The 26,561-nt window shown below is 44.7% G+C and overlaps 2 protein-coding genes across 5 annotated transcripts in view; both read left to right on the forward strand.

Annotated features, from left to right (window-relative positions):
* Window positions 1–14,750, forward strand: part of MAPKAPK5 (MAPK activated protein kinase 5) — a 54,670-nt gene extending 39,920 nt beyond the window's left edge. For 2 of the 4 annotated variants that reach the window (XM_030821413.1, XM_030821414.1), the window contains 7 exons: window positions 962–1,042; window positions 4,080–4,267; window positions 6,443–6,563; window positions 9,566–9,696; window positions 9,982–10,103; window positions 11,137–11,241; window positions 14,057–14,508. In XM_030821413.1, the coding sequence (XP_030677273.1) occupies window positions 962–1,042; window positions 4,080–4,267; window positions 6,443–6,563; window positions 9,566–9,696; window positions 9,982–10,103; window positions 11,137–11,241; window positions 14,057–14,151 (843 nt within the window). In that variant the 3' untranslated portion in view covers window positions 14,152–14,508. Of the gene's footprint in view, window positions 1–961; window positions 1,043–4,079; window positions 4,268–6,442; window positions 6,564–9,565; window positions 9,697–9,981; window positions 10,104–11,136; window positions 11,242–14,056; window positions 14,510–14,604 lie in introns of those variants that run through there. The other 2 variants (XM_030821415.1, XM_003274406.4) reach the window with 2 other exon arrangements.
* A 3,735-nt stretch (window positions 14,751–18,485) lies between these two features.
* On the forward strand, window positions 18,486–24,062 carry LOC100583209 (disintegrin and metalloproteinase domain-containing protein 1a-like). The gene has a single exon (XM_003274407.4). It carries the CDS (start codon window positions 20,558–20,560, stop codon window positions 23,030–23,032), a length of 2,475 nt encoding a protein of 824 aa, XP_003274455.1. The 5' UTR covers window positions 18,486–20,557; the 3' UTR covers window positions 23,033–24,062.
* Window positions 24,063–26,561: the final 2,499 nt, after the last annotated feature.

The raw sequence follows: 26,561 nt of genomic DNA on the forward strand, positions 1-26,561 counted from the left end.
TCCACCTCCTGGGTTCAAGTGATTCTTCTGCCTCAGCCTCCCAAGTAGTTGGGATTACAGGCGCCCACCACCTTGTCCGTCTAATTTTTGTATTTTTAGTAGAGATGGGGGTTTCACCATGTTGGCCAGGCTGGTCTCGAACTCCTGACCTTATGATCTGCCTGCCTTGGCTTCCCAAAGTGCTGGGATTACAGGTGTGAGCCACCACGCCCAGCCTAGTGTAGGTTTTTATAAGATGGTCAGTGAATTTCTATTAGGTGAGATAGCTGCAGGTCTTAGAGGTGGCACTGAAGATAGCCTTTGCAAAGTTGCCCAAGATGGCACTGCAGTCCCTGGCTAAGCGGTAACAGTTGTATCCCATCTGCCCCAGCTTCATGGGCACAGGGGCTGAGACAGTATCAAGTAGGTCGGGGTGTGAGATGAAGTCCCCTTGCACAGAGCCTCAGCATCCTGTCACTTTTCAAGGAACAGTGTGGGGCCGCTAATGTTGTGCCCCCCTCTGGAGTCCCTCCTCATGGGACATTAGAGAGGTTGGCCAGGATAATGATCTCACGGTGGCAGTGGCTGCCTCCTTGGAGCACTTAACACCTAGACTGACATGACTGTCATAGTCCCTGATGGTAACAGATGGCTTAAAGCTCATCTGCTTTTGCATAGGCATAAAGGCTATCCCCAGGAAAAAGTCAGTGATCTCAGATTCCTTGATGGGCAGGAAGAAGAGAGGAATCTCCTAGGAACTTCGTCTTCATGTCCTTGACCTGAGTGTTTCCTTGGCTGATGGATAAATTACTGGTTGTAAGAAAAAAATGTTTTTGGAAGTGTAGTGTTTATGTGGAGTTTTTTTTCGATGGCTGATTGCCAGTTGTTTACCTCCTTCAGTCTTATAGTAGCCTGTCTCAAGGCCAGGTTATTGGTGGTGTGATTTTCATTAAATGGTCCCCTTTGGTCTGACTCTTGACAGGTACTGGAGGCACAAAGAAGGCATCAGAAGGAGAAATCTGGCATCATACCTACCTCACCGACGCCCTACACTTACAACAAGGTACAGGAAGAGATATTTCTCTTCATTTGACAGATGCAGCCCCTCTCCTTTAGTGAGGTGTTTGTGGCCCTCTGGGAGTGTGGCCAATTCCTTTCTCACCCCTTAATATTCCTGCCCCAAAGAAGCAACCAGACTTGCAGAAAAGTATTTGGAATTCAAGTTTTTGTTGATGAAATATCAGATAAGGTTCAGCCAGACTCGCAGAAAAGTATTTGGAATTCAAGTTTTTGTTTAATGAAATATCAAATAAAGTTTGTACCCAATTAGCTTTTGCAGCGGTAATTAGGGACTGTGATCATCAATCAGGTTATTTTTTTGACTGTCCATATGGTCCACTGGCCACACTGAAGAGATATGGTTGGCTTGTGCTTTTGAGGTGGAGGCCATTTCTGAGACACAGACGCTAGAGAACACTTTGTGGTCATTTATGGCACCATTCTTTCTTACCCCATAAAATACCCAGCTTAGAACAGTATCTGATACACATAGCAAGGGCTCCTAAGTGTTACTTGGTAATATTATGGTTCTTAATCTGTAGCCCACATTTTTTTTATTGTTTTTTTGAGACAGAGTCTTGCTCTGTCGCCTAGGCTGGAGTACAATGGTGTGATCTCAGCTGACTGCAACCTTCACCTCCTGTGCTCAAACAATTCTCCTGCCTCAGCCTCCCAGGTAGCTGAGATGATAGGTGCATGTCACCACACTCGGCTAATTTTTGTATTTTTAGTAGAGTCGGGGTTTCTCCATGTTGGCCAAGTTGATCTCAAACTCCTGACCTCAAGTGATCCGCCCACCTTGGCCTCCCAAAGTGCTGGGATTACAGGCGTGAGCCACTGCACCCAGCCTGTAGCCCATATATTGATCCTGTCTTATATTTTTTTTTTTGAGACAGAGTCTCACCCTGTCGCCCAGGCTGGAATGCAGTGGCACAATCTTGGCTCACTGCAACCTCCGCCTCCTGGGTTCAAGCAATTCTCTTGCCTCAGCCTCCCAAGTAGCTGGGATTACAGGTGCCTGCCACCACGCCTGGCTAATGTTTTGTATTTTTAGGAGAGATGAGGTTTCACCATGTTGGTCAGGTTGGTCCTGAATTCCTGACCTCAGGTGATCCACTCGCCTCGGCCTCCCAAAGAGCTGGGATTACAGGCGTGAGCCACCGTACCCAGCCGATCCTGTCTGTTCTAAAGCACAAGAGGCTTAGGGCCTCTTGAAATAGGCCCTGGAGTCACTGAGTAAGTAGATCAGAAAAAAGATGCTACTTGGGGACTTGAGGCTAGATATAGATGACAGAAGGGGCTGAGAATGGTAAAAAGGCACTAGGCTGGGACACTTGCTGTGGCTCCACTACTCTTAATCTGTGTGACATTGGTGAGGTCACTTGGTTTCACTCTTGACAGAGGACCTGAGAGATGACATGATCTCTGCAGTATTAGTTCCCTTTCTGGAAAGTGAGGGATTGAAGGTCCCTTTCCACCCCTGTAATTTTATTCTGTGATTCTGTTCTACAGCATGGGCTGTGTCATCCACAAATATCTACTAGTATAATGTGAAAACATGGGCAGGCCTGGTGCGGTGGCTCACCCCTATAATCCCAGCACTTTGGGAGGCCGAGGTGGGCGGATCACGAGGTCAGGAGATCGAGACTATCCTGGCCAACATGGTGAAACCCCCTCTCTACTAAAAATACAAAAAATTAGCCAGGTGTGGTGGCGGGCGCCTGTAGTCCCAGCTACTTGGGAGACTGAGGCATGAGAATCGCTTGAACCCAGGAGGCAGTGGTTGCAGTGAGCTGAGATCGCGCCACTGCACTCCAGCCTGGCGACAGAGCGAGACTCCGTCTCAAAAAAAGAAAACACAGGCGAGAGTACCTGAGACACCCCATTATTCAGCCTTTGTGCAGAGCACCACAGAGCTGTGGTGTGAGGGGGAGTGTGGGGCCCCAGTGGCAGGCTCACTGGGCTGCCATCTTAGGCAGGCACCTCTTTTATCTCGCTGTTCAAGAAAGGCTTGAATTGAAGCCTCTGCAAACCCAGTTTTCAAAGCAAATGGAGCTGCATTTAACTAAAATAGGAGTCCTTTCTTTATGCAGTGAATATAGGCCGTGGAGTCACCTTACTACCTGCAGACATGGTAGTTGGTAGCAGTTTTCTTTTTTTCACAGTATCTTCCCCCAGAATGGTGTAAGAGCTTGCAAATGGACCTAGTGAGTCCTTCATGGTCAAAGGAATGCATTTAGACCTTCTGTTCTTCCCTCCAGTCCTCTCCATGATCTGTGTCAAACTGCTTTGGGCCTTTATGAAGTGGCCTGTGCTGTACTGTAGGTGAGCCTACCTGTCTCTTAGTTGCTCTGTTTCTACATAGAGGTTTCACAACCAGCTGGTTTATATTTATTTATTTTCTGGCTGGGGCAAAGCATCCTACACCTGTACACAGGGATCAGATAGGTGCTTGGGCCTAAAGAGTGAGAATGAAAGTACTTGTACATTTTATCCCAGACTGGCTTTGTATGATGGGATGCATGTATGTAGTATTGGTAGCTTATTGAAAATATGGAGAGAGGCTGGGTGTGATGACTCACGCCTGTAATCCCAGGCCGAGGTGGGCAGATTACGAGGTCAGGAGTTCGAGACCAACCTGACCAACATGGTGAAAGCCTGTCTCTACTAAAAAAAAATACAAAAATTAGCCAGGCGGCATGATGGCACACGCCTGTAATCCTAGCTACTCAGGAGGCTGAAGCAGGAGGAATTGCTTGAACCTGGGAGGCGGAGGTTGCAGTGAGCTGAGATTATGCCACTGCACTCCACCCTGGGCAACAGAGCAAGACTCTGTCTCAAAGAAAAAAAAAAAAAAGAAAGAAAATATGGAGATAAAGACTAGTTCTCCTAAGACTTCCTTCAGCTTTCCTAGTCTCTGTTAAGTGACTCTAGTTTATATCAGCCTATATATTGCAGGGGCTATTCCTGAGCCTGTCATGGGGTGTTTATTTGGGGGCTCTGCTTCTGCTGTGAGTGACCATTTTCTTTTTTGCTTTCAGAGCTGTGACTTGTGGTCCCTAGGGGTGATTATCTATGTGATGCTGTGCGGATACCCTCCTTTTTACTCCAAACACCACAGCCGGACTATCCCAAAGGATATGCGAAGAAAGATCATGACAGGCAGTTTTGAGTTCCCAGAGGAAGAGTGGAGTCAGATCTCAGAGATGGCCAAAGATGTTGTGAGGAAGTGAGTTCACGGGCTGCTGGGCAGGGAGGCCAAGGAGGCCTCTAGGTGGTGGAGCTCAAGGGAATGTGGGTAGAGAAAAGTCATTGGTTTCCTAGGCAGGCTCCTCTCCATTTTAATATCTCAGAAATCTCTCTAGAGCCTGAAGTGACTGTTCTCAGTGTCCACACCTTGGTGCGAATGAAGCTTTCCTCCCTCCTGTTGCATCCCTAGACTTTGTCCCAGGGTGTGAACCCAGGTCCCTCCATAGGCAGTCTCTGCACATTAATTCAGGACCCTAAATTATAAACCTGGTGTGCTGTCCTTCTTACGTGTGAGCTGGCATGTCATTTGGGACAGACACAATGCCAGGAGGTGAACTAGGTGCTGAGATGACAAACAGCATCCTTGGATGCTGTGGGCATGTGGGTTTGTCAGGCCTGGACCCCACTCTCCACCTTTGCACTGCCAGTTGGTTGCTTTGACATACCTTTTTTTTTTTTTTTTTTTTTTTTGAGACAGAGTCTCGCTCTGTTGCCCAGGGTGGAGTGCAGTGGTACAATCTTGGCTCACTGCGACTTCCACCTCCGGGGTTCAAGTGATTCTCCTGCCTGAGCCTCGGCAGTAGCTGGGATTACAGGCGCCCGCTAACACGCCCAGCTCATATTTGTATTTTAAGTAGAGATGGGGTTTGACCATGTTGGCCAGGCTGATCTCAAACTACTGATCTCAAGCGATCTTCCTGCCTCGGCCTTCCCAAGTGCTGGGATTACAGGCGTGAGCCACCGCACCCAGCCGCTCTGGCATATCTTAAGATGGGAAGATTTATCCAGAATTAGGGCTAGTGAGTGGATGACGGAGAGTTGTTATTCAGAGGCTTTTGGTAGCTGGAGGACTAGGTAAGAAGTCAGGCCTAAATTCGAATATGTTTGTTTTTTCTGCCCACCTGTGTGGGAGGCTGGGTGTCCGTGGACTTAGGCACTGCTCCTGTCTTCCCACTGCTGGGTCTTCACTGAGCAGTGTCTCCCTTGTTGGTCTCAGTTTCTTCCTCTGTAATGGGATGAAGGTACGTGTTTAGGGGCAACACCTGGGAGCTGTCTCCCGACAGTACAGCCATTTCTCCATGGACATTACTCCCTTTCAAAAGTAAGCTTGTCCTGTTGATTACAGGGTGGGGGTTGGGGGCAGGTTCTGTATGCTATAAAGAGGACTGTTTTCTAAAATAGACAAGTACAAGTTTTTAGGAACATGGGTGCAACGATTAAATCACCATCTGTCTTGACATGCTATTTCCTTGCTGTATTCCCAGCTATTTGACCAAAACCTCAGTGTCCTGTAAGTAGTTCTTTGCCAGTTTTCTATAGAATACATTTCCTGTCCCTAGAGCAACACTGATTATCTTTTTGGTTTTGGGATCTTCCAGATAATCCTTTCTTTAGAATCTGAAGCCATCTGTTCAGAATGATCCAGAAGAAGGTGGCAGACAAGCTGAAGGAGCAGTTAGGCATGTTGTCCTGACATTTGTAATGAGAGATGGAGTTGGAAGGAGAGAACGGGCTGAGATGAGCTAGGAACCACATCAGTGGGAATGAACAAGATGGAAAGAAGCATGATCTGAAGGCAGACAGCACAGAAGCAACACCCTGGGCTTAGAAGGAAATGCCATCCCCGTCTCAGAGGCTCTAGGTTTTTAGCTTTTGAATGTCTGTGGAATAATGGGCTCATGTCCTGCCATATGGTAACATCTAAGAGTTTTATATTGGGTAGCAACCTGCTTTTCCAGAACCTCATGACCCTTCAACTAATTCTGCAGCCACTGTCAGCCAAAAAGAGCACTCTGAGTTCCTTTTGGAAGTTAAAGCCCATTGTCCTAGAAACCTCAGTATGGAGATTCAAGGTCTGAGGAACTATAAGCCATATGTAGGATTACCTTATTAAACCCTAGAACTCAAAAGTATCACTGGATTAAGCCCTTTTCTACCATTTTAATCTCACTTTTTCCAATATAGAAAGGACTGCCTCAAGCCATAGTACTCCTACAAGTGGTTGGAGACTAGAATCCCACCTGTGATCTGCAGGTGGAAAGCCCAGGCTTGCAGAAGTAAGAAGCAACCAGAGCTGTTTAGAGCCAGATCCAGGAACTTCCTATGGCCTTTTGGTAGCAACTGCATGGCAGCCCTGTTGGCGTTTTCTCCACAGGCTCCTGAAGGTCAAACCGGAGGAGAGACTCACCATCGAGGGAGTGCTGGACCACCCCTGGCTCAATTCCACCGAGGCCCTGGATAATGTGCTGCCTTCTGCTCAGCTGATGATGGACAAGGTTTTGAATGATGTTTACTTTGTTGGCTGAAAAGACTGTGTCGGGAAGGAATGCTGGGGCTTGGCTCAGTGAGGGGTTAAAGGCAAAACAGTGCAGAGTGCACGATCCTTCCCAGAGAAACATCTCTGGTTTCCTGAGAGTCAGGATCCAAAATAAGGAACTTCTTTCGGTAAAAGACCAAGTCAAGGCCTGGTGAATATAAACTAAGGGAGCACTCAAAGGAATAGCCTCCATATTTCTGCTACGGGGCTGTGGGCCCAGAACAGTTTAAGATACCCTCCCTTTCCCCAAGGGGTTTAAACAAGACTGGCTGGGAAGGCAAGACCAATAAACATGAAACAAAGAGGGAACATTTCAAATATCAGAGCTTTGCATGTTAACTTTTCTGTGAATGCTGTGGGAATTCAGAAAAAGAGCACATCTTTGAAGGGATGTAATTTGCCCAAACAGAAGGCAGAACCCCTCACATGTATTAACTGTCTTCTGTGTTGCAGCATCTGAGTTCTTTCTCATGTTTGGGCATGCACTGTCCTTGAAGAATTTGAGTAGACAGTGTAAATGCCATGCGTGGTGAACAGCATAAGCAAAAAAACACGTGCAAATACATCATCAGGAAAAATAATTTGGCCTCACTAATGGGAAGTTAATGAGATGGGTGTGGCAGGGCCAGGCTTTACAAGTAGACAGAGGGGTTTAAGTCTTAGTGGGATGCAACTGAGAGGCCATGGTAGCTTTTTGAGAAGAGATTTGCCCCTAGGAAGGTATTTAGAGATAGTCAGTCAGACTTGGCAACTCACAGACTTGCCAGCCTAATAATTCTGCAGTAATCTAGAAGTCGGGGGTGGCTGTGGGAGCAGAGAAGTAGAGGTGAATAAACAGGCTCAATATTTTTGAAGAAAAATTTCTACAGTTTTTCGTGATAGACTAGATATAAGGGGACAGGGGTGGCATATCTGGTGATAACATTGACAGATTAGGAAGGAGGCTGGTTGGGTGAGAGGGAGTCTCTTAGGTTTTAGATATTGTTTGAGATGGCAGAGGAACATTCAAATGAATGAGATTTGTAGGGTGGGACCATAGTGTGGCTGTGAGCTCAAAGTGGTGACACAGACTTGAGTGTTACCAGCTTTGAAGGGGTAGGGTGGAAGTGTAAGACGTCTTTTTCTAAGTTTAGCTGGAGCATGGAAGAAAAAGGAGAACTGGAAAGTACAGTTCTCTGCCTTCTCTTTGATTTGTGGGTGGTTGTCTTCTGTAGTCCAGAAATGGTTTGGTCATTCAAAAATCCAAAGGGATTACTTAGATCCTGGTTGTCAGCACATAGAGGTTACAATGTGGCATTACTCAAGATCTTAAAAATGAGGAGATAAGGCCAGGCATGGTGGCTCACGCCTGTAATCCCAGCAGTTTGAGAGGCTGAGGCGGGCGGATCACTTGAGGTCAAGAGTTTGAGACCAGCCTGGCCAACATGAGGAAACCCCACCTCTACTGAAAATACAAAAATTAGCTGGGTGTGGTGGCATGCGCCTGTAATCCCAGCTACTCAGGAGGCTGAGGCAGGAGAATCATTTGAGCCCAGGAGGCGGAGGTTGCATTGAGCCAAGATCCACCACTGCATTCCAGCCTGGGCGACAGAGTGAGACTGTTTCAAAAAAAAGTGATGAGGATGTGAATGGTCAACTTTGGAAGTGTAGAACACTGTCCACCCAAGTGCACTGTCTAGGAGCCTAAGCTCATGACTTTGAGCTGTTTCCTTCTTCTGTCAGGTTGTTACTGATGAGGTGGATGTGAAGATGCAGAAAGGCATAGCCAGGGCTGGCCATGAGTATACAGAGCCCTTAAATGAGTTCCAACTTTTCCTGATCTAATTTCATGCTCACCACAGAACTACTTTTTAAAATTGTCAAATTTTGGCTGGGTGCGGTGGCTCACATCTGTAATCCCAGCACTTTGGGAGGCTGAGGTGGATGGATCATTTGAGGTCAGGAATTCGAGACCAGCCTGGCTAACGTGGTGAAACCACATCTCTACTAAATATACAAAAATTAGCTGGGCGTGGTGGCACACGCTGGTAATCCCAGCTACTCGGGAGGTTGAGGCAGGAGAATTGCTTGAACCTGACAGCGGCAGAGGTTGCAGTGAGTCAGGATTGCACCACTGCACTCCAGCCTGGAAGACAGAGCAAGACTCTGTCTCAAAAAAATTCTTGTTGTGTAAATTCAGGTGGTACAGCAGTGTTAAAAGAAAAAGTGAAAGTTCCCTTTCATTCCCCTGCCACAGTCACACCCCTCAGAGGTGAGGTAATCTATGGCTTGATGTATACTTCCTGATCGTTTTCTGGGATACACATACACATACACCCATTTTGTCCTTCTTTTAAAATACAAAAATGGAAAAAAAAATACAAAAATGGGATCATATTCCTATGAAGCCTTCTGATGATTTGGTCTGCCTCTAGTGAGATCATACACTGTTCATAAAAGCACAAACTTCAAGAGTTCCAGACACCATGACAGCTATTTCTCACTGTAAATTACTTGACTGGTTGTGGCCTCGGTCATGTGGCCTCAGCCTTGGCCATGCCCTCCATGTGAGATGGTCAGGGCTCTGAGCCGTCAGGGCTGAGGTGAATCAATACCGTCTGTAAGGCTTCTTGGGCAGCAGCCTGCCAGCCTTTCTGCTGATGTCCATATGTGCCTCTCTTTACACTTCCCCTCAGTAGTGGCTGTGAGTGGGGGTCCTGCTGGTATTTCTTACTCACATTTCTGTCCCCCCACCAGGGAAGAAGGGCTAGTTGTTGTGTGACCTTTGGTTGCCTGGTGTTTCCTGGTTCCTGCTGATCCGTGGGGAAGAGTCCTCTGCCTTATCAAAATATTTATATTCCTTCATCATAAGAGTGAACTTACATTCTTAGTACTTTGAGCTTTTCCTTTCCACTTTCTTAGACTGGCTTTTTAGGTGCCCAGCAATGAATATGAAAAACTGACGGCAGTGTTTGCATTCAGGCAGTGGTTGCAGGAATCCAGCAGGCTCACGCGGAACAGTTGGCCAACATGAGAATCCAGGATCTGAAAGTCAGCCTCAAACCCCTGCACTCAGTGAACAACCCCATTCTGAGGAAGAGGAAGTTACTTGGGTAACTGAGCTTATTTCTTCGATTCTTCTTCATGGCTGGAATGGCTGAGTGCTGGGTTCTGAAATTTAAGAAATTTAACTTGCTCAGCTAGGGGTCTTTCTTTAGCCTCTGAAGAGGGTGGAGAGGATAAGCTCTTTAAATAGTATCAGGAGTTGGACACTATTGTTATTTTTCTATTGTTATTTTTCTGATATATCTGTTGCCTTATTGTATTAGAGTTAATATCGTCCAGAGTTGGTTTTTGGGGTCTCACGTTGTCATTACCCCTCCCTCAAACTCTTAAAGCACCAAGCCAAAGGACAGTGTCTATATCCACGACCATGAGAATGGAGCCGAGGATTCCAATGTTGCCTTGGAAAAACTCCGAGATGTGATTGCTCAGTGTATTCTCCCCCAGGCTGGTAAAGGTCACACCATTTACTAATCCTCTGTGTGTCTGTGAGTGTGTGTGTGCGGGGGTGGGTGGGTGTATGCATGCACATGGCAAAAGGAATGGTTTCATTTCGGGTTGTCTGTTTCATCTTGTGTTATAAGAAAAGTACATTATATAAGGTAGTCTGTGCCCACTAAAAAGATTGGACAGTGGGAGCTCAGAAATGCAGTTAAGTTCTGCCCCTCTTTTGTTTCTGTGAAATTTCTAGTTTAGACTTAATTGGCAGTGTCAGGTGCAAGCATGCAATTTTGTGTTTTCTTAGTTTGACAACAAGGGCACAGGTCGGGGGATGGAGAATGGAAAATGTGGGTAGGGTCTGAATCTCATTGCAGGCTGTTCACCATTTCCAGATCCTTTAGAGTGCAGGGCTGCCATTAGCTCATAAATAAGAGAACACATCCCTAGTTCAGAAGCAGCTCGTGCTGCTACTCATATCATGGGCAGAGTGACTTACACGTGGGTCCTTTGGAGTGAGAGCTTTCTTTCGGTATGTTCTCTCTCCACTCATCGGCGGGTGAGGGGCTATTCTCAGCAGATAAATGAGATGCTTCATGTACTAGGCCAGAAAACAGTTGGGTTGACCTGTCTATCTCCCTAGATTCCTTGGGTTTTAAGAGAACTCATGTAGTGTAGCTCAGATAGCTTTCTAAAGTAAGAAATGAGCTTAGGGGAGAGAAAGTAGCCCACTCTCCCACTTTTTGGTCTTTGGTTGACCAGGTGTCTTTTGTTCAGCAATAGAGTCTGCCACAGCCTATTTCCCATCCCCCGGTGCTAAGACCCTGGGGCCATCAGTGGATCTGTATAAAGACGTCAGAGTAAAAAAGAGTCCAAATACCAGATGCGGTCTACATAATGTAGGGACTAGCAGTAAAGCCCTTGTCTGGTGAAGTTTTGCACATTCAGTCATCATTTTTCAACTAGTTGGACATCACGTCCTTCCGTCTCTTACACTAAAACCCCATGATGCTGCAGGAAAAATGCAAATTCCTCTTCATCCTTACCAACAGGAGAGAATGAAGATGAGAAACTGAATGAAGTAATGCAGGAGGCTTGGAAGTATAACCGGGAATGCAAACTCCTAAGAGATACTCTGCAGAGCTTCAGCTGGAATGGTAGGAGCCTTCATCAACTCCCTTCCCCAGGAATGCAGACAAATGATTATGTTTAGAACATATAGGATCTCTTTGGGGCCTGAGCTGTGGCTGTTTTGAAGTGAAGTGAGGCTGGCTGGAGAGTGAGTGGAGCATTGTGGAATGGGGGTTAGCTCTACATTAACTACCCAGGCATACCTGGATATCTGGCCCTTTCACTTATTTTCCGGAGTTGAAGTGAATTGTGTATTGCAGATTCAACACTAGAAAGCCCCCATCACACACCACTTGGGTAAAAAAAAATCCAAATTTCAGAACTTCTCTCAGATACCAGGACTATTCACCAGGTCATTAAGAAGCAACAGATGCTGAAGGGGAGAAAGAGGACAAAGTGCCAGCGAGTCCACCCTGCTGATCCCGCTGATCTGCTTAACTTAGAGAAGAGCTGTTTCACAAAAGAGGAGAAAGTTTGCCAAATCTACTGCTGGTTAAATTTTTTTCCTGAAGCAAATAAGGTAGAGATGAATTTCTTGAACTGCCTTGTTTTTTTGAGGTGGAGTTTCACTCTGTCCCCCAGGCTGGAGTGCAGTGGCGCAGTCTTGGCTCATTGCAACCTCTGCCTCCCGGGTTCAAGTGATTCTCCTGCCTCAGCCTCCCGAATAGCTGGGACTGCAGGCAAGTGCCACCATGTCCAGCTAATTTTTGTTTAGTAGAGATGGGGTTTCACCATGTTGGCCAGGCTGGTCTTGAACTCCTGGCCTCAAGTGATCCACCTGCCTCAGCCTCCCAAAGTGTTGGGATTACAGGCGTGAGCCTCTGTGCCTGGCTTGAACTGATTTTAATATCGTCTTTCCAGTTGAGCAAACTGTACTAGACTTATGCTCCAGGATGCTCAGGGAAGGGAGCAAACTTAAGATTTCAATGCCTCACTTGTTTCCGGGTTTTTTTTTTTTTTTTTTTTTTTTTTTTTTTTTTTTTTTTTTTGAGTTGGAGTTTCACTCTGTTGCCCAGGCTGGATTGCAGTGGTGCGATCTTGGCTTACTGCAACCTCCCCGTCCTGGGCTCATGCAATTCTCCTGCCTCAGCCTCCCAAGGAACTAGGATTACAGGCACGTACCACCATGCCCAGCTAATTTTTGTATTTTTTTTTTTTTTTTTAGTGGAGATGGAGTTTCACCATGTTGGCCAGGCTTGTCTCAAACTCCTGACCTCAAGTGATCCACCCACCTTGGCCTCCCAAAGTGCTGGGATTACAGGTGTGAGCCACTGTACCCGGCCTGCCTTCTTGTTTCTTAGACATGCCATAAGAAATCTAAAGTGCTAGCCTGGCCATTCCCATTCTTGGAGGAGATTCACTTCCCTGGGATTTTTTTAAAGAAAAATTTGAGGGCCAGGCATGGTGGGTCATGCATGTAATCCCAACACTTTGGGAGGCCGAGGCAGGCGGATCATGAGGTCAAGAGATCAAGACCATCCTGGCTAACATGGTGAAACCCCACCTCTACTAAAAATACAAAAAAAAAAAAAAATTAGCCGGGCATGGTGGCATGCGCCTGTAGTCCCAGCTGCTCAGGAGGCTGAGGCAGGAGAATCGCTTGAATCCGGGAGGCAGAGGTTGCAGTGAGCTGAGATCACACCACTGCACTCCAGCCTGGGCATCAGAGCGAGACTCCGTCTCAAAAAAAAAGAAAAAAAAACTTGAAATATGTCATTTTAGAAAAGTGATCACATATGAAATACGGACTTCAATGAATTTTCACAAAGTGAACACTCTTCTGTAACCAGCACCTAGATCATGTAGTAGAACATGAGTCCTCTTCCAGTCACTCCCTCCCTCCATTCAAGGGTAATCACAGTCCTGATTTCTAGCACTGTAGCCTAATTTTGCCTGGTTTTGTATTCTTTGTGAATGGAGTCAGACAAGTCTGTGTTCTTTTATGTCTGGCTTCTTTTAGTCAATTAAATTTTAGTCATTATATTTGTGACATCTATCCATGTTGTGTGTAGCAGCAGATCATTCATTTTCACCATATGAATGTGTGCTATATTTCTCCATTCTACTGTTGAATGGACTTTAGGTTTATTTCCAGATTTGGGGAATTGAGAAAAGGGCTGTGGTGAATATTCTTGTGAATGTCTTTTGATGAGCTCATTTATCTGACATGTATAGGATTAGAATTGCTGGTTCATGGAGGTCTTCATCTGTCTGGCTTTAGTGGGTACTGGTACCAGTTTTTCAAAGTGGTTGTATGAATTTATGAACTCCCACTAGCAGTGTTTGGGGGTTCTGGTTACTTCACGTCCACACCAACTCTTGCTATTGTCTTTTAAAAAAATCTTCATTATCCTCGTTAGTTTGTAGGTGGTATTGCAATGTGGTTTTAGTTTGCATTACCCTTAAATGTACCCTTAAAATGTACTGATGTGCATTTTAAATGTTTATGGACCAGTTAGATTTCCTCTTTTGTGAAGTACCTATTCAAGTCTTTTGCCCATTTTTTTTCACTGAGTTGTGTCTTTCTTATAGATATATAGGAATTCTTTACATATTCTGGATATGAGTCTTTTGTCAGCTGTCTGTACTACAAAGATCTTGTCTCTCTTTGTGGTTTGCTTGTGTGTTGTGAGCTTTGGATTTTTACTGCCAGGTTAGTGGAACTATACAATTGCTACCTGAAAAATGGATCTGAACTGCTTTTGATCAGTGGTGGGGGTGGTTCCTCCACTGGTGAGGGTGAATTTGATACTGGTAAGGTGGACCTTATTGGGTCTCTGTCAAGAGTCTGCCACCTCTAAAAGAATTTGAGGACTGACTTTGTTCTTTTTTGGCTTTCAGGTCGTGGATTCACAGATAAAGTAGATCGACTAAAACTGGCAGAAATTGTGAAGCAGGTGATAGAAGAGCAAACCACGTCCCATGAATCCCAATAATGACAGCTTCAAACTTTGTTTTTTTTAACAATTTGAAAAATTATTCTTTAATGTATAAAGTAATTTTATGTAAATTAATAAATCATAATTTCATTTCCACATTGATTAAAGTTGCTGTATAGATTTAGGGTGCAGGACTTAATAATAGTATAGTTATTGTTTGTTTTTAAGAAAAGCTCAGTTCTAGAGATATACTATTACTTTAGGACTGTGTAGTTGTATATTTGTAAGATGACAGATGATGCTGTCAAGCAATATTGTTTTATTTGTAATAAAATATACAAAAATCACTTGCCAGCAGTAGATAAAGGACCGACTATACTGACCTTTCTGATTAGTAAACAGTTGAATCAAGGACTCTGGATTCTGGTTTCAATTGCCCTGTGTGTGTATTTTCCACACCATTGCTAGATTAGCTCTACTGCCAAGACATTTTTGTGACTGTCATTGCAGACTGCTTGCTGGAACTCAAAGGAGGCACACTTGAGCTTGGGGAGCCAACTTCCATGATGGAAGAAGAGGGAGCTGAGCCCTCATTTCTCCTGCCCCAATTCCCAAGAGAAAAGCAGGAACATTTCGTTTTTGTCATATTTGTTAAAAGGGTACTTGTGTGTTTTTTAAATCTAACAGGGTTTTCTTTTGGGTTTATTCTTTTTTGTTTGTTTTTGTTTTTGAGACAGAGTCTTGCTATTGTAGTGGAGGCTGGAGCGCAGTGGCACTATCTCTGCTCACAGCAACCTCCGCCTCCCAGGTTCCAGCGATTCTCCCACATCAGCCTCCCAAGTAGCTGGGATTACAGGCGCCCGCCACCATGCCTGGCTAATTTTTGTATTTTTAGTAGAGACAGGGTTTCACCACGTTGGCCAGGCTGGTCTTGAACTCCTGACCTCAGGTGATCTGTCTGCCTCAGCCTCCCAAAGTGCTGGGATTACAGGCGTGAGCCACTGTGCCCAGCCTTGGGTTTATTCTTTGTCGCCAGGCTGGAGTGCAGTGGCGCAATCTCAGCTCACTGCAAGCTCCGCCTCCCAGGTTCACGCCATTCTCCTGCCTCAGCCTCTCCGAGTAGCTGGGACTACAGGCGCCTGCCACCACGCCCAGCTGATTTTTTGTATTTTTAGTAGAGATGGGGTTTCACCGTGGTCTCGATCTCCTGACCTCGTGATCCACCCGCCTCGGCCTCCCAAAGTGCTGGGATTACAAGCGTGAGCCACTGCGCCCGGCCTGGGTTTATTCTTTATATGTTTGTTTTGAGATGGAGTCTTGCTTTTGTCACCCAGGGTGGAGTGCAATGGCACGATCTCGGCTCACTGCAACCCGTCTCCCAGGTTCAAGTGATTCTCCTGCCTCAGCCTCCCAAGTAGCTGGGATTACAGGCGCCCGCCACCATGCCCAGCTAATTTGTATTTTTAGTAGAGACAGGGTTTTACCATGTTGGCCAGGCTGGTCTCGAACTCCTGACCATCCGCCTCAGCCTCTCAAAGTGCTGGGATTACAGGCGTGAGCCACCAAGCCTGGCCTATTCTTTGTTTAACCGGAGCTTCCCTTTCCCCTTCCAGGAGGTCCTGCTTTGTCCTTTACCCTTCTCTGCAGCCTTCACCAGCTCCATCACTCCTTGTTTCTGTTCCCTGTTCCTCTGGTCCTGTTTTTGGAATAATTTGTCTGAGAAATTTACATATAATTGAAGTGGGACTGTTGGACTATCATATAAGATGATCCAGTTTTGGTTTTGTTTTTCATAAGACTGCCTTGTTTCTCTAATATGTCTGCCTGGGTTTTGTGTTGGCATCCTCTGGGCTGCATTTATCTTGTTTATTACCCTTCATTTTCAGGAAGCGTGGTTTTGGCCCCGAGAGCAGCTGTTTGAAGGAAAAATAAGGCTAGGTCCTTTTTCAGTTTTCTGTTGTCGTATGGGTTTCCATAACCAATTTTCGTGTGTGTGTGTGTGTGTAGCAGTTTTGGGTGGGTACTTATGTTGGTACATAGAAAAGCTGGCAGGTAGACTCCAGCTCGCAGAGCAGAGGGAGAGGATAGTCATCTGTTATTCAGTTTTTTCTCATTGCTTTCTCTTTGATCAAAATTGATCTCACCAGCAACTTACTTTCTAACTCCTCCACTGTGCTGAGTAATGCCTCCACCCTGAGTCTTCAGGGTGACATTTGGTTAGTATGCCCTGTACGTGTGTGACTGCCTGTGGGAACAGATGATAAAAACACAAAGTGTCTTAAGAATTACCTTATTACATTGCTTCCTTTTTTTGTTTTTTGAGACGGATTCTCGCTCTGTCGCCCAGGCTGGAGTGCAGTGGCGTGATCTCGGCTCACTGCAAGCTCTGCCTCCCAGGTTCACGCCATTCTCCTGCCTCAGCCTCCCGAGTAGCTGGGACTACAGGCGCCCACCACCACGCCCGGCTAATTTCTTTTTGTATTTTTGGTAGAGACAGGGTTTCACCGTGTCAGCCAGGATGGCCTTGATCTCCTGACCTTGTGATCTGCCCACCTCAGCCTCTAAAAGTGCTGGGATTACAGGTGTGAGCCACTGCACCCGGCCTACATTGGTTCCTTTTTATCTTGGAGAATTTGTAATTAAAAGATATTTTTTGAGATAAAGTTCACTAATCTTAGGTGACTGATAACTGTTACAAATGGATTTCCTGTAAGGAGAATTGAATATGTCTCACCCCCCACCACCCCCCGCTGCCACCAAGACAGAGTCTCACTCTGTCCCCCAGGCTGGAGTGCAGTGGCTTGATCTCGGCTCACTGCAACCTCCACCTCCAAGGTTCAAGCGATTCTTGTGCCTCAGACTTCCAAGTAGCTGGGACTACAGGCACACACCATCACGCCCAGCTAATTTGTGTGTTTTTAGTAGAGACGGGGTTTCACCATATTGGCCAGGCTGGTCTTAAACTCCTGACCTCGTGATCTGCCCACCTCGGCCTCCCAAAGTGCTGGGATTACAGGCGTGAGCCACCGCGCGCGACCTGAATACTTTTCATGATGGCAAAATCTAACAGGCAACAGAAAAAAAACCAATGTTTTTAAATTTACTGACCAGAAAACTTGGCTGAGAGTTGAATTAAGTGCCTGTCGTGTTTTTCAGTGAAATGCAAATCTTACAGATCACTTCTTACAGTTAGGAAAACTGCACTTCCTTGTGTAATATTAGAACAACTGTAGTTTTCCTATCTTAGGGCAGAGGTTCAGTATTCCATGAGGAGAAAAAAGCAGTAATTACCTTTGTTAGTCTTCTCTTTCTTTAGAAGAATATTCTAGCATATCCAGTATATCCGTAACTTCTTAAATTTGTGACTTGGGTGTCTTCTAAAAAGGCTCAGGATGATTTTTTTTCCTTCAGTGTTTGCTGAATTTTAGGTGCGATGGAAAAGGTATCCAAAGTGATACTTCCTTTGACTCTGAGCATCTGTTGCCCATGTTTCAGTCACTTCAAGCTGAATTCATGTGGCCCTCAATGTAAGTGCTGTGTCCAGACACATCCAAATGAGCACCAAGCTGGAAGTTTGTGAACACTCTGGAGGATGCCCCAGCTGTTGTAATGCAACAGCATGCCTTGAAAAAAACAGTAGCTCCCAAGGGACTCAGCATGGCTTGGTCTTCGAAGTGGAGTTTTGTTTGTGTATTCCTAGTCCAGCAGTAAATTCTGCTTTAACATAACTGTCAGGTTTGCTACTCGAAATTTGCACATAACTGGAAGTGAAACGATATCTTTCTCATATTTTTTGGCCTAACACCTATACCTGTGGAAACATAACACTGTAAAAACAATTCTTATAAAGCAGCCGGTTATGCTCTCTTGTTTGCCTACATGATTTACTAACCTGCTTATTAAAGCCATTACTGGTCAATCAGATACTTTTAGACTTTACCACAGTTATAAAAGTCGGCTTGATTTAGTAAAAAAAAAAAACTTACCTCTCTCTGACTAATGTATGAACATAGGAGAATGCCAGTCTGAATTTGTTCGAAACACAGATATGGCTCAGCGTGGTGGCTCATGCCTTTAGTAATCCCAGCACTTTGGGAAGCCGAGGTGGGCAGATGACCTTAGGTCAAGAGTTCAAGACCAGCCTGGCCAACATGGCGAAATGCCGTCTCTACTAAAAATAACAAAAATTAGCCAGGCGTGGTGGCATGTGCCTGTAATCCCAGCTGCTCGGGAGGCTGAAGCAGGAGAATTGCTTGAACCCGGGAGGCAGAGGTTGCAGTGAGTGGAGATCGCACCACTACTGCACTCCAGCCTGGGTGACAGAGCGAAACTCCGTCTCAGAAATAAATAAAATTAAAAAAGACGTGATCCTGCTATGTTGCCCAGGTTAGACTCAAGCAATCCTGCTGCCTCAGCCTTCTAAGTAGCTGAGACTACAGGAGCAAACCACTGTGCCTGGCAGGAATTACTCTTTAAAAAGAGTTTATGTTGCTTGTATTCATTTGAGAAAAAACAAGTTGAAGAAATGGTAATTGTTGGTCAAAGAAGCCAAAAGATTTAAATAAGGTCTTGTGTGTGGGTATGTGTATGTGCATGTATTTATTGAAGAAAATATGTTTCAATTTGAGAATTAGAAAATTGGGTATTTTATTTTAATTATTTATTTAAAAAGTAGAATGTTCTTCCATTATTGAATCTTCTTTTATCCCACCAAATGGCTTAACCTAATTTGCCATGCCTATTTTGGTTAAGAAACAGGGAAACACCCTAAAATCTGTGATAATTTTCAAAATATAATTTTAAGAAACTTTGTGCTTACATAAATCACAAGAAGAAATACAGCTGGAAATCATTTCACTTTTCTTGCTGTAAATTTTTTTAGTGGGTTTGTGACAGTATAAATTTTCTTGCTAGATGCTAATGATACATTGTATTATCTGTATTAGGAATTAAATATTTAATAGGAAAAGTGAATAAATTGATCTGCTCTCATGCTGTTATCTAAGATCTTATGCTACCATTACATTCCTTTCTGTAGTCATATCTCATATTTGAAAGGTTTCATGTTGTAAATATTTGACTTGCTGTAAAATTATACAAGATAAAAAATGTAGAGTTTTATTTTTCTTCATCTAGAATGCACAGAATAACTGCGTAAGGAATGGGTGCATAGGGCTTCTTTTCCTTTTAAATTTGTACTGCTAAATACACCAAGGAAATTGACATCAAAACCAAATTCAAGGACTTCCACAGACATTTCAGGTCAATTTTAGTTCCAAACCGAAGAAATCTTTTAAAAGTTCTTATATAGCCCAGTTTTCTTTCTTGATGAAATGTTAACTAGACACCTCATTAGTCAGCTTTTATTTTGACCCCACAGTTTTTTTTTTTGAGACGGATTCTCTGTTGCCCAGGCTGGAGTGCAATGGTGTGATCTTGGCTTACTGCAACCTACACCTCCTGGGTTCAAGCGATTCTCCTGCCTCAGCTTCCTGAGTAGCTGAGATTACAGGCAACTGCCACCATGCCCCGCTAATTTTTGCATTTTTAGTAGAGACGGGGTTTCACCATGCTGGCCAGGCTGGTCTCGAACTCCTGACCTCCAGTGATCCGCCCGCCTCGGCCTCCCAAAGTGCTGGGATTACAGGGGTGAGCCACCGTGCCCGGGCCCCACACTGTTTTTATGTTAGGGCAGTTGGAGGAACTGAACTTTGATCCTGATCCTTTATATACTCCCATGGTGAAACTGAGCCCATTTTACTTAACACGTAATATATCTGTGCATTAGGAAAACTTGGTAGAGAAGATTATATGCAGATATAAAATATCTAAACTCATTTGTTAGGAACCAACGATAATGAGGGAAAACTTGGACATCCACATACAGATTTTCTTGAATTAAAGAAAAAAAACCCAGACACTGACAAAGGAGAGTTGAACTGAGAAACGGTACCCTGAAAACTGCAGAAATGAGGGAAAGAGGCAGTGGGCCACAAAGAACTTTGTTGGTCCTTTTCAGAGATCCCCAGAGAAGCCCTGCCCCCTTCCCCCCACCCCCTGACAGAATGTTGGGTTTCAAAGAATGAGGAGATTAACGGATATCAAGTTGTGTGGCCTGAGCTGAGGATAAAGAACAATTTGCCTGAGTTACAGTACTGGCTAGATCACTACAGGCCTTCTACTTGGAATATCTTCCCATGAAAGTAAAAGGAATATAACTAAGGAAGATTAAAGTTGTTGCTGTTGGAAGGAAGACATACTAAAGAAACTGCCGAAGTCCAGGAGAGAAGCAGGAAGAGAAACACAGCTTGAAGTTCTGTTTAAGACTCAGAGTTGGGCAAGAACTGCCAATAAAGGAGCCAGTGTAGACCTGAGACTAACACCTGAGCCTCCAAGGGTTTCTGTGCGAGGGAGAGCTCTGCTGATGGACATAGGCCCAGAATCAAACTGATTTATTTGGGCCATGTCAGTGGTGGCATTATTAAAAGACTTTGCCAACATCCTGCTTTCTCTATGGAAAAACCAAGTGGCCTTGGAAGAGGCTAAGATAAAGTTTCAAACTTGGGCTCCACAGAAGTGGAACTTGAGGCTGGGGCTAGTACCAGGACCTTCATGTATCAGGTTAGAGATTTTGATGCTTTTGGTGATTTTTGTGCCAAGCATGTACTGTCACCTGGGATCAATCTATTACTCTTTCTATGAAATAATTATTCCAAAGAGGCTGACAGTCCAGGGAGGAGATGGCCCAGTGGAAGGACTGTCCTACTTGCTATTTATGCAAGGCCAGAAGCACCTGGTTCACCTGAAGGTGAAGAGAAACCATTTTGTGAATAACTTTCCAGTCTACAGTTACCACAATGGCATCCTAGGGCAAGAATTACCTTTCATCTCACATGACTGCCACTATGAAGGCTACATAGAAGGAGTGTCAGGTTCTTTTGTTTCTGTCAACACCTGTGCAGGTCTCAGGGGCATCCTGATTAAGGAGGAAAAATCTTACAGCATTGAGCCCATGGACTCTTCAAGACGGTTTGAACATGTGTTATACACCATGGCACATCAAGCGCGAGTCTCCTGTGGTGTCACTTCCAGAGACAGCCATGTGGTGTCCACTAGCTGGCAACAAGGGAGCAGGAAGCCTCATGATCTACAGGCGCTGTCCTACTTGTGGTCACACAAAAAGTACGTGGAGATGTTTGTCGTGGTCAACAACCAGCGGTTCCAGATGTGGGACAGTAATGTCAATGAGACGGTCCAGAGAGTAGTGGATGTCATTGCTCTGGCCAACAGCTTCACTAGGGGAATAAACACAAGGGTGGTGCTGGCTGGAATGGAGATTTGGACCGAGGGGGACCTAATAGATGTCGCAGTGGACTTGCAAATCACACTCAGGAATTTCAATCGCTGGAGACAAGAGATGCTCTTCCATCGTGCAAAGCACGATGTTGCCCACATGATCATTGGGCATCGCCCTGGACAGAATATGGGCCAGGCCTTTCTCAGTGGTGCCTGCTCAAGCGGTTTTGCAGCAGCTGTTGAATCCTTCCATCATGAAGATGTGCTGTTGTTTGCAGCCCTGATGGTCCATGAGCTCGGGCACAACCTGGGTATTCAGCATGACCACTCGGCCTGCTTTTGTAAAGATAAGCACTTTTGCCTCATGCATGAAAATATCACAAAACAAAGTGGCTTCAGCAACTGCAGCTCTGACTACTTCTACCAGTTCCTTCGAGAACACAAAGGGGCCTGCCTATTTAACAAGCCATGGCCCAGGGGCCGCAAGCGTAGGGATTCTGCCTGTGGAAATGGCGTGGTGGAGGACATGGAGCAGTGTGACTGTGGTTCTGCCTGTCACCTCGACCCATGCTGTGATCCCACATGTACTCTGAAGGAGAATGCTGAGTGCAGCCATGGCCTCTGCTGTCTGGGCTGCACTTTCAGAAGGAAGGGGTTTTTATGCCGTCCTACTCAGGATGAGTGTGACCTCCCAGAATATTGTGACGGTAGCTCTGCAGAATGCCCTGCAGATAGCTACAAACAAGATGGCACGTTGTGTGATAGAATTCACTATTGCTCTGGGGGTCAGTGTAAGAACCCTGATAACCAATGTGCGAATATATATGGGTACCCTGCAAGATCTGCCCCGGAAGACTGTTATATTTCAATAAATACCAGAGGAGACCGGTTTGGAAACTGTGGCCATCCCACTGAGGATCAGCAAACATATGTTACATGTTCAGATGATAGTGTATTTTGTGGGAAACTCATATGTACAGGTGTTCAATCCTTACCACGAGTCAAAGTTCAACATACAGTGATCCAGATCCCTCATGACAATGACTGGTGCTGGAGCATGGATGCCCATAACATTACTGATATCCCTGATGATGGAGATGTGCGTGTCGGCACTTCTTGTGCCCCAAACAAAGTCTGCATGGGTCACTCCTGTGTTCATCACTCCGTACTCCTGTATGACTGCAGACCAGAGGAATCGTGTCATGGGAAAGGAGTTTGCAACAATTTAAGGCACTGCCATTGTGAGTCTGGTTTTGCCCCTCCTGACTGTAAAAATCCAGGAAATGGAGGCAGTGTGGATAGTGGCCCTGCTGGTAGGCCAAGTGATGAAATTATAAGTACAGAAGAAAATAGAAATCATAGTGTTGGTCATGGTAATCCCCAAAGAGGTGATGTGAGTAATGATAAAAACAAAAGCCTAGGGAAGTTAGTGTACATAGTCCCCCTGTTGCTTTTAGCATTATTTGCAGGTCTAATTATTCTTGCCAGTATGGGAGCTAGAAAGGAGATATTACAGAGGTCACAAGATTACACAGAAGGAACTCCAGAAGAGGTTGCACCAGAACAGAAACTAGGCAAAGGACAGGAAGAAGAGGCAAAAAATGAGTCATCCAATAAAGCTAACAGCGGATACACTGGGTGAGGAGGAGGCTCAGTACTCCAGAGATGAAGTAGGCATTTATGCTGCTGTGCTTCTGATCAAAAGTCTGTAATCTGTAAAATGTACTAATGTGGAAGGAGGGATTTTTTTCTACTTTCATTTTAGTAATTGGGTACATTTAGTAATCGAGTACCTATAATTTAAAATTATATGTAAGAGAAACTACTGTTTTTACATGATCACATTTAATGAAACCATTTTAATTAAATTTTTGTTATGAAGCATTCCTATCAATGTCTTGTCTTATTAGGACCAATTTTTGAGTTGCCTGTTTTTAGGTAATGCCATCTCCCATCTACTTTGTTTAACATGCAATACTATCTGCATATGTACATATTGCTTTTCTAGAATTTTATATCCCAATCATAACTACACATTACATTACAAAAGTTGTTTATGTGATGTGTTGTTTTAATTTGCCCTGTGAAGTTTATTCATAAAATGAGATTTTAACATAAAGCTACAGAAATGCCTGTTTGTGGATAATGTGTAAGTTAGGCTTTTTGTGACCTAATAACTGGGACTCCTAATGTTTGGGGCTCTCTAGAAAAGGCTAGACCTGATCCAGGCACTTCTCGAACTCTCAGTCCAGGTACCTAAAGAATGGGAAGGCAACCTAGGCAAGATGCCCCTTGCTAAGGTGCTAACTTCTTGTTTGAAGTATTTGTTTCTTCATTTTTTTGTCTTAATAATTCTACTGAAGTTCATACTTTGTTTATTGGCAATTGATAGGAACATCTCAAATTACAAGTAACAGAACTTTCAATGTGGTAGTCATTTCTCTGTGAAGTAAGGACATAGTAAGATAACAGTAACATTCTCCATTCTGTGTCAGGCCCTGTGCTAAACACCTTACATTTACTGTCTTCATTGAATCCTCCCAACTGCCCTGTGAAGTCCCCAACTTGTACATGAGGAAACAGAGACTGAAGAGTTTGCTCTAGTGCTAGCCACTAAGTGGTGGGACCTGCATCCCTCCCCAGGAATGAGTGAATCTACTGCCTCATGAGCCTTTTCCTTCAGGTAAAAAAAAAAAAAAAAAAAAAAAAAAAAAAAAAAAAAGGCTGGGCGCAGTGGCTCACACCTGTAATCCCAGCACTTTTTAGGAAGCCAAGGCGGGCAGATCACCTGAGGTCAGGAGTTCGAGACCAGTCTGGCCAACATGGTGAAACCCCATCTCTACTAAAAATACAAAAATTAGTAGGGCATGGTGGCAGGCGCCTGTAATCCCAGCTGAGGCAAGAGAATCGCTTGAACCTGGGAGGCCAGGGTTGCAGTGAGCAGAGATCATGCCATCGCACTCCAACCTGGGGGACAAGAGCAAGACTTTGTCTCAAAAAAAAAAAAAAAAAAGTGAGTGAAAAGACATGTCCTTAACTGCCCAGAACACGGCTTTATCTTCAGTGACTCTAATGAAACCAAAGCCATACAAATGAATGTCGATCCTATCATGAACCTATGGCATTGTGTAGTCATTACAGTTTAAAGTATCTTTTCCCCTACTACATCCTGACAGCATGGCTGTCAATAAGGTTGGCATCTTATTTAGCTCTGAGGGCCTGGCTCATGGTAGGTGCTCAATAAGTGTTGGCCAAGTCAATGACTTAACCAGAGCCAACCTCAAAATATGGGAATTGCTAGTCTCTAGGCATGGCACATGCAAAATCTTTCTCAGGTACGATAGAGCTACAGACTGAGCAAATGTTCTGTCTCAGGGAAGGTCCTGAGCATCAGTCCCCGAGCATACACTTGCCGAGCCTCTCTTCTAACTGCCCACTCTATGCACGATAACAGAGCAAACCAAAGGATAACACCTACTGTCTGCTTTCAAGAAACTTATGTTAGTTACTCTGAGTGCAATAAAAACTTCAAAGCAAAATCCAAAACGAAGTCTTCAGTTGTGGATACGTGACTACAAGGGAAACAGGTAGGAAAACCAGGTCACAAATTCTCAGGTCTGATTCTGATAATCAAATCCACGATGAGTTTTATGCCAAAAGATCAAAATTCACAATGAGAGACCATGATATCAGGCTGGGCGTGGGAGCTCATGCCTGTAATCATAGTGTACTTTGGGAGGCCAAGGCAAGAGGATGGCTTGAATCCAGGACTTTGAGACCAATCTGAGCAACATAAAAAAATTTACCAAGAAAATTTTAAAAAATTAGCTGGGCATGCTGGTATGTACCTGTAGTCCCAGCTACTTCAGAGGCTGAGGCGAGAAGATCCCTTGAGCCTAGGAGTTAGAGGCTGTAGTGGACCACAATCGCGCCACCACACTCTAGCCTGGGCAACAGAGTGAGATTCTGGTTCAAAAAAACAAAATAAAAAAGAAAGAACTCATGCTATCAGTTGGTAGGCACTTGAGAGTTTTGAAGACAAAAGTGAAACTGTGTAACTAAAGGTCTCTAGGCTGGGCGCGGTGGCTCAGGCCTGTAATCACAGCACTTTGGGAGGCCAAGGTGGGCAAATCACCTGAGGTCAGCAGTTGGAGACCAGCCTGACCAACATGGAGAAACCCCATCTCTACTAAAAATAAAAAATAAGCCAGGCGTGGTGGTGCATGCCTGTAATCTCAGCTACTCAGGAGGCCGAGGCAGGAGAATCACTTCAACCCAGAAGGTGGAGTTGCGGTAAGCTGAGATCGTGCCACTGCACTCTAGCCTGGGCAACAAGAGCGAAACTCCATCTCAAAAAAAAAAAAAAAAAACAGATGTGAAAATGCTGAAAAGCATTTGTACAGAGAACTGTTACAGAAGGGGTAACCCTCATAGTGGGCATGCTGATGGTGACTGTAATGAAAGAGAATGATCATCACATATTTAAAGCATCAAGGGTAAGGGAATCACAATATAAATCATGATTTATACACAGGATGATGATTCTTGGCTGATTTAATAGAGCTCTTTAAGGACCAAAAGGCAAGTAGATAACTGGGAATCAATACATAAAGCCAATACAGGATTTCACAGCCTTGGACAAAGAAGTTACAAAATTTAGCAAATAAGGAGTCTTTTTGTAATAGACTTTTAAGATTTTAGTTGCTTATTCTTATGACTGATTTGAGCTTCAGGGTTGGTAGCTCAAACCCTGTTGTAGCTCAAACCCTATCAAGACCATGTTGAAGATGGGAAACCAAGATTAGAACAAGTGTTTGGTTTTTGTTCTTTTGTTTTTGAGACAGGTTCTAGTTCTGTTGTCCAGGCTGGAGTACAGTGGCATGATCATCGCTCACTGCAGCCCTGAACTCCAGGACTCAAGCAGTCCTCCTGCTTCAGTTTCTCAAGCAGCTAGGACTACAGTCACATGCCTGTGACCATGCCTGGCCAATTTCTTTTTTTCTTTTCTTTTTTTTTTTTTGTATTTTAGTAGAGACGGGGTTTCTCCATGTTGTCCAGGCTGGTCTCGAACTCCTGAGCTCAGGCAATCCGCCCACCTCGACCTCCAATAGAGATAGGATTACAGGCGTGAGCCACCACGCCCAGCCATTTTTTTTTTTTTTTAAGACATG

This window comes from Nomascus leucogenys, chromosome 10, assembly GCF_006542625.1.
Source record: "Nomascus leucogenys isolate Asia chromosome 10, Asia_NLE_v1, whole genome shotgun sequence".
NCBI lineage: Eukaryota > Metazoa > Chordata > Mammalia > Primates > Hylobatidae > Nomascus > Nomascus leucogenys.